The following is an 8,452-nucleotide window of genomic DNA, read 5'->3' as shown; positions in this document are numbered from 1 at the left end:
CATTTCTGTCCTTTATTTTACCCCTTTTGCATGAAATGTTTCCTTGGTATCTCTAATTTTCTTGAAGAGATCTCTAGCCTTTCCCATTCTATTGTTTTCCTGTATTTCTTTGCATTGATCAGTGAGAAAGGCTTTTTTACTCTCCTTGCTATTCTTTGGAACTCTGCATTCAAATGGGTATATCTTTCCTTTTCTCCTTTGCCTTTTCTTCTCTTCTTTTCTCAGCTATTTGTAAGGCCTCCTCAACCATTTTGCCTTTTTTGCATTTCTTTCTGTCTCCTCTGCTGTACTGTAAATTTAACAATAGAGAATGAATGCACGTTAGCGATTATCACCACCATTATTATCATTGTTGTACTGACAATCAATGGCAAGAACTGTGAAAAGTCTGAGACTTGACTGCATTTGAAAGTTGACAAAGTAGCCTGTTACAATTTTATGGTTACTGGTAGAAGATTATGAGACACCTGGATGGGAGACAAAGAACAGTTTACTATTCACAGCATTAGCAGTAGCCAGAGTAGCAGCATATGTCAATTTCCTGAGTCCAGGTTGTCACAGGTCAGTGCAGAGAGGGCCTAAATATTTGGTGTGTGGTTTGCAATACAGGACAGCAGTCTGAGCTTAGGGAACTGGAGTGTTTTTTTGGTGAGTAATTGTATTAATTGTATCCCAACGTTTACCTACCCTTAATTATTCATCCGTAAGTAACATACTTTGGTTTTGCATAGTTAAACTTTATGTAATTGAAATATTGCTAATTATTTCTGCCTTTTTGCTAACTATTTCTGGGAGATTTATGCTTTTGCATCTAATTAAAACTAATTCAATTTTATTGCTAAACACCATACATGGTGTGATTATACTACATTGTATTGGTCCACTGTATTGTTTCTGGATATTTGGGATGATGCTGGTTTTCTGAGTGTTGTATGCTCAGTCATGCCCAACTCTTTGCAACCCCATGGAGTGTAGCCCACTAGGCTCCTCTGTCCATGGGATTTTATCCAGGCAAAAATACTGGAGTGGGTTGCCTTTTCCTTCTCCAGGGTATCTTTCCAGCCCCAAAAATCGAACACACATCTCCTGTATCTCCTACGTTGGCAGGCGTTTTTTTTTTTTACCACTGAGGCACCTGGGAAGGCTTGGTTTTCTGGTTATTACCAGTAATACTGTTATGAGCGTTCTTGTACCATTCCCATAGCGCATGCATTTCTACTGAATTTATAGCTAAGATAGCATTTGTCAACTTTTTTTTTTTTAATCTCAGAACCCGTTTATACTTTTAATACTTATTAGGAACTTCAAGGAGCTTTTGTTTATGCGTTAACTTTATTGGTCAGCCAAGGATATTCGCTTTTGTCACTTCTATTCAGCATAGTACTAGAAGTTCTAGCCAGACCAGTTAGGCAGGAAAAGGAATAAAAGACATCTAAATTGGAAAGGAAGAATTAAAATTGTTTCTGTTCACAGATAATATGATCTTTTACATTTTGAATTCTCCCTATTCAGAGTTTTAATGTATTGTGATCAGTTGGCCATTTTAACATGACTTTTTTTTATTGTTTAATTTAGACAGACGATTCAGTAAAGAAGAACGTTATTCCAAAGCAAATGAGGTAAGTTAAATATATGTTTTAGCTTTTTATAAGTCAGAACAAAAATTGAGGCAAGGTTAGATATGTACTTCATATGAATACTTGGGTCTTTGTACTTCGGTTATTTATTCATAGTACATTCTTCATGTTTTGTCCTCCACCTTATTAATTCTTAAGTAAAGCAAATTCCATGTTTCACATAACCTTAATATTGAATCTTTCTGGGTGTTTTAGGAGAGAAAACATAAGTTTGGATTTGTTTTGAGGCTTTCTGTGATGTAAACTCAGATATGCTGAGACTTGATATGCAAGATAATAGTATTTAGCTTAACACTCTGCTTGACTATAATGCAAGGAATAATATTTGATGGCTATTTTTGGTAGAGTTAGCAGTATCTGATTAGTGCCTTTTTACTGAGGTATAATTGACATATAATCTGATATTAACTTCTGGTGTGCAACATAATGATTCATATTTGTTCTTACTGCTAAATGTCATCACAATAAGTCTAATTACCATCCATCATCATACAGAGTCACAGATGTTTTTTCTTGTGATGATAGCATTTAAGATTTATTCTCTCTTAGCAAATGTTTATTTTCTCTTAGCAAATGTGCAGTACAATACCATTGACTGCAGTCACTGTATCATATATTATATCCCCATGACTTATTTGTAACTGACTCTTTATGCCTCCTGACACCTTTCAAGCTTTTGCCTGTCTCCAACCACCTCTTTTCTGGCAACCACCCATCTGTTCTGTATGTCTGTGAGTTGTGTTCCATTTTGTTTGTTTTATTTTCTAGACTCCTCATGTAAGTGAAATCATACAGTATTTGTCTTTCTTGGTCTGATTTACTTCACTTAGCATAATACCCTCAAGTTCCGTTGATGTAGCATGTGGCAAAATTTTATTCTTTTTCTTATGGCTAAGAAATATTCCATTATGTGTGTGTGTGTCCATATTATTTATTAACTTATCCATTCACAGGTACTTCAGGTAGTTTCCATATGTTGGCTATTATAAATAATGTTGCAGTGAACTTAGGGGTTCATGTATCTTTTCAAATTAGTATTTTCTTTTTTGTTGGATAAGTAACCAAAAGTGGGATTGCCAGACCCTGTGGTAGTTCTGTTTTTAATTTTTTGAAGAATCTCCATACTGTTTCCCATAGTATCTGTACCAATTTATATTCCCATCAGCAGTACATAGGGGTTCCCTTTTCTCCATATTCTTGCCAACACTGTTATCCTTATCTTTTTGATAGTAGCCATTCTTACAAGAGTAAGGTGATATCTCACAGTGATTTTGATATGCATTTCTGTGATGATTAGTGATGTTGAACATCTTTTCATGTGCCTGTTGGCCATCTGTATTTCTTTGGGAAAATGCTTATTCAGATCCTCTGCCCATTTTTTCAATTGGATTGTTTGGCTTTTTTGCTATTGAGTTGTATGGCTTTTTTTTTATATATATGTATATATATTTTGGTGTTGACCTCTTATCAGGTGTATGATTTGCAAATATTTTCTCCCATTTGGTAGGTTGCCTTCTCACTTTGTTAATGATTTCCTTTGCTATGCAGAAACTTTTTAGTTTGGTGTAATCTCACCGGTTTATTTTTGTTTTTACTGCCTTTGGTTTTAGAGTCAGATGCAAAAAATTGTCTCTGAGACTGATGTCAAGGAGCTTACCACCTAAATTTTTTTCCTGGGTTTTATGATTTAAGATCTTACACTCAATTCTTTAATGCATTTTAAATTAATTTTTGTGTATGGTGCGAGATAGTGGTCTAGTTTCATTATTTTGCATGTGACTATCCAGTGTCCCTAACACCCCTTATTGAAGAAGACATTATCCTTTACCCATTGTATTTTATTGGCTCCTTTGTTATAAATTAATTGATCATATATAATGGGTTTATTTTTGGGCTCTCTGTTCTGTTCATCTATATTTCTGTGTTTATATCAATACTATTATGTTTTGATTACTATGTATTTATAATATAGTTGGAAATCGGAAGGTATGATACCTGCACATTTGTTCTTCTTTCTTAAGATTGGTTGGGTTGTTCAGGGTCTTTTGTGGGTTTAGGCAAATTTTAGGATTATTAATTCAGTTCTGTGAAAAATGCCATTGGAATTATGGTTGGTTGAATTAATCTGTAGATTGCTTTGTGTGATGTGGACACTTCAACACCGTTAAGCTTTCAGCCCATGAGCACAGGCAGCTTTCTGCTTACGTGTCTTCAGTGTCTTTCAGCAGTGTGTTCCGGGTCTTTCACTTCCTTGGTTAAATTTATTCTTAAGTATTTTATTCTTTTTGATGCAATTGTAAATGGGATTGTTTTCTTAATTTCTCTTTATGATAACTCTTTACTAGTGTGTGTGGAAGTGCAACTGACTTTTGTGTATTTTTATACCCTGCAGCTTTACTAAATTTAATATTTAATTCTAACAGTTTTAGGGGGGCAGTCTTCAGGTTTTTGGTTATATTAACTCATGCCATCTGCAAATAGTGACAGTTTTGCTTTTCCTTTTAAATGTAGGTCTTTTATTTATTCTTCTTGCCTAATTGATCAGGCTAGGACTTGAAATATTATGTTAACTAAAAGTGTCAGGAATGAGCATCATATTATTATTCCTGATCTTATAGAAAAAGGTGAAAGCTTTTCTTTTGAGCATGATGTTTGCTGTGGGCGTGTCATGTATAGCCTTTCTTATGGTGATATATAACTTAATAATTAATCAAAAACTTCTCAACAAACAAAATTCCAGGACCAGATGGCTTCACTGGAGAACTCTACCAAAAATTCAAAGAAAATTTAGTATCAATCATTCTCAAGTTCTTCCAAAATATTGAGGAAAAGGAAACACTTCCAAATTCATTTTATGAGGCCAGAACTATGCTGATACAAAAACCAGACAAGGACACCACAAAAAAAGAAAATTACAGGCTAATATACCTCTTGAACACATATAAAAATATCCTTAACAAAATATTGTAGCAAAAATAATTCAAAAATGCATTAAAAGGATCATATGCCATGGTCAAGTGAAAATTTATTCTAGGGATGCAAAGATGGTTCAATACATGCAAATCAGTCAGCATAATACATCACATTGACAAAATGAAAGACAAAAATCATATGATCACATCAAAGATAAAAAGAATATGATACTGAAAACCATTTGACAAAATTCAACATCCATTTATGATAAAAGCTCTTCATAAGAGTAAAGATCAGAACAGAAATAAATGACATAGAGACTAAAAAGACAATAGAAAAGAACAATGAAATTAAGAGCTGATATTTGAAAAGATAAAATAAAATTTACAAGCTTTCAGTTTCAACTAAGGAAACAAAAGAACCTAAATAAAATCAGAATTAAAAGAAAAAAAGTTATATCCATGCTGTGCTTAGTTGCTCTTCTGCTGCTGCTAAGTCGCTTCAGTCGTGTCCAACTCTGTGCAGCCCCACAGACGGCAGCCCACCAGGCTCCCCTGTCCCTGGGATTCTCCAGGCAAGAATACTGGAGTGGGTAGCCATGCCCTCCTCCAGTGGAGCTTTCCCAACCCAGGAATCGAACCCACATCTCTTATGTATCCTGCATTGTCAGGTGGGTTCTTTACCATTAGCGCCACCTGGGAAACCCCATGTACATACAGAATTTTGCATCCAATTTCATGTGTTTCATAGCTCCCCTGAGTTGTAGGTTTAGATTTTGCATAGAGAATCTAGAGTTTTTGTTGTTGACAGTTGTATGCTCTCCATTGCCTTATTATTAACAGTGCTGTGTCTTCTCCATGGTGCTATTAGGACCTGAGAAGCGGAGAGTCCAGTTTTCTCATCTGTCAAGAACCACGGGTAAGCAGCCATCAGTAGTGCACTTTCTTGCATGGACATGATGGGTTATCTTTGTATAATCAGCATTTATGACTCTTATTTAGTTCACAGTTATTTTTCAAGTTCTTATACATGATATTTGATGCTTTATTTGCAAACAGTCCATTGCTTGTGGGGAAAAAGGTGTCATCAGGCACATTAGTTAGAATGGTGCATAAAGCATAGCACTTTGCTTGCATTTTACTTTCCCAGTTTTAGAGATGAGCAAATGAAGGGTGTGAGACGTTTAATGATTTGACCAAAATTAAACATATGTTTAGGGGGCATATCCTGGACTAGGTTAGAACTCAGGTTTCCGAGGTCTAATTTAGTATTCTTTCTCCATACATCTCTCGTCCTACCTGTAGCTGCACACCTAAGAATAATCATGAAGAAGTACAATTTATTTAGCAAATTTGAATGTCAATTAAGAGGTAAATAAAGGCATTCAAAATTTTATATTAGTTGCTTACTAACTAAAAGATACCATTTGGGAAGATATGGAAACAGAGTTATTTTCTTACTGACTATTTTGATACAAATGTTTTCCTTTTCACTAGCATACTGATCTTTATGTTCCAGAATGAAGATTGTGGGGTTGATCAAAATAAAATACCGGAAATTTTATTAAAAAAAATTTTTTTAACTTATTTTAATTTATGTTTATTTTTTGACCATGTTAAACACTTATCTGATTCCCAAGTTGAAAACCATAGATCAAATAAGGTTAAGTGGAGCCTAAAGCATATGCTATTTTGGCGTCACTTTTTAAGAAGAATAACAGGACAATAATTTACTTTAAAACCCTTACAAAAATGTTTGACCGTGAGAACAAGCACATTGCTAGAATTCTTCCTAAATGCTTGAAGGGACTGATGTAAGAGGCACTGAAACTTTGACTTCATTATTTGCTGGTAAATCCATCTCTGTTTGAAACTATGAATCAAAGCATTTCAAGGAAAAGTTTCTTCTTTCTTTTCTCCTCTCAAGTCTTCTGTAGTGAGCATTTTTAGTTAGTCCTTCCAGTGCATCGTGCATCCTTTACTTTTCTGTGTGTCCATGTCTAAATACATATGTGTATTTACATTTCCCCTGCTTCTTACACTAAAGATAGCATACTCTATGTATTGATCTGTTCCTTGGTTTTCACTTAAAAACATCCTGGAGTTCCGTCTGTATTGCGTATCGATTTCACTCTCATTTGCTAGTGTGTGACATAGTATTCAATTGTGTGGGTTTAGGATAATGTATTCATCCAGTCTTTTACTAATGGACCTTTGGGTTGTTTTTAATCTTGGAAATCTTTTCTTTTTTTTAGTTTTTAACCCTTGGGAATCAGGCTTATAATATTTTGGCCAAGTGTATCTTTCTAAATAGTATTTAACCATCAAAAATAAAGGCATATGTAATTTTACCATATATTACCAAATTTCCTTCTGTTTTGCATTGCTAAGAAATATACAAGTGCTCTCTTTCTCCAGAGCCTTACTAACAGTGTTTACTGAGTTTAGATGTTTGCCTGTCTGTTAGAGAGATATAGATAGTGGAGCTTTTTCATTTACTACTGTATCCTAGGATAATTTAAACTTTCATACCTCTCAATATGAGTGAGACACTTATCTTTTTTCTACATTTATGGTCATGTTCATTTATTTTGCTGGATCATCTGTTTATATATCTTGTCTATTTTTCTGTTAAGCTGTTAGGTTTTCTTTTTTTTTTCTCCTTGATTATTTTGTGGGAACCGTTTACGTATTTATTATCACCCCCTTGCCCATGAGGGAAATTGAGAGGGGACATTCTCGTTTCCCTGATGAATGATAATGTTACACATCTTTTCATGGGCTTATTGACCAATCATACATCTTCTGTTAACTGTATGTTCAAATCTTTTCTGTATTTTAGAAACTGGATTATCTTTTACTGGCTTTTAAAAAGTTTGAAGGCAAGACCTTTGTCAATTTTGTGTATTCCAAACATCTTCTCCCAATCTATGACTTTCCCCTTTTTTTTTAACTTAACACTGTTTTTTAAAAAAATTTTTTTTCAAAATGTCAAAGTTCAGATTCTCATTCTTTTTTTTTTTTTTTAAATGAACCATGCTTTTGGTGCTCTAAAAAATATTTGTCTGTACCAAAGTAGAGGAGATTTTTCTCAGATTTTCTACAGTTTTATATTTTTAACTCTTACCTTTGGTCTGGGGTTCATTTTGAGTTCACTTTTGTAGATGATTTGTGGTGAGAATTAAATTTATTTGCTTTTTACTATGCATATGTAGCACGTGCTATCATTTCCTCATAGAACCTTTGTGGAAACTGACCATGTAGGTGTGAGTTTATTTCTAACTCTGCTTTGCCCCATCATATGTCTGTTCTTCTGACAGTATTACACTGTCCTGATTACTCTCAGTTCAGTTCAGTCACTCAGTCGTATCCGACTCTTTGCAACACCATGAACCGCAGCACGCCAGGACCCTTGTCCAATACTAACTTCTGGAGTTTACCCAAACCCATGTCCATTGAGTGTGTGATGCCGTCCAACCATCTCATCTTCTGTCATCCGCTTCTCCTCCTGCCCTCAATCTTTCCCAGCATCACGGTCTTTTCAAATGAGTCAGCTCTTCGCATCAGGTGGCCAAAGAATTGGAGCTTCAGCTTCAACATTAGTCCTTCCAATGAACACCCAGGACTGACCTCCTTTAGGATGGATTGGTTGGATCTCCTTGCAGTCCAAGGGAGGCTCAAGAGTCTTCTCTAACACCATAGTTCAGAAGCATCAATTCTTTGGTGCTAAGCCAACATCCACTGGATCATGGAAAAAGCAAGAGAGTTCCAGAAAAGCATCTATTTCTGCTTTATTGACTACCAAAGCCTTTGACTGTGTGGATCACAATAAGTTGTGGAAAATTCTTCAAGAGATGGGAATACCAGACCACCTGACTTGCCTCTTGAGAAACCTATATGCAG

The 8,452-nt window shown here is 35.0% G+C and overlaps 1 protein-coding gene across 1 annotated transcript in view; it reads left to right on the top strand.

Moving 5' to 3' along the window:
* The window catches only part of ANO5 (anoctamin 5), an 86,286-nt gene that overhangs the window by 8,516 nt on the left and 69,318 nt on the right, over positions 1–8,452 (top strand). Inside the window, exons 2-3 of the mRNA XM_010858408.1 lie at positions 1,576–1,619; positions 5,421–5,468. Coding sequence (XP_010856710.1) covers positions 1,576–1,619; positions 5,421–5,468 — 92 coding nt within the window. The remainder of the gene's footprint in view (positions 1–1,575; positions 1,620–5,420; positions 5,469–8,452) is intronic.

The sequence above is a fragment of the Bison bison genome, unplaced genomic scaffold, assembly GCF_000754665.1.
Source record: "Bison bison bison isolate TAMUID 2011002044 unplaced genomic scaffold, Bison_UMD1.0 scf7180017864388, whole genome shotgun sequence".
In the NCBI taxonomy this organism is placed as follows: domain Eukaryota; kingdom Metazoa; phylum Chordata; class Mammalia; order Artiodactyla; family Bovidae; genus Bison; species Bison bison.
This window is presented reverse-complemented; position numbering and strand designations above follow the sequence as displayed.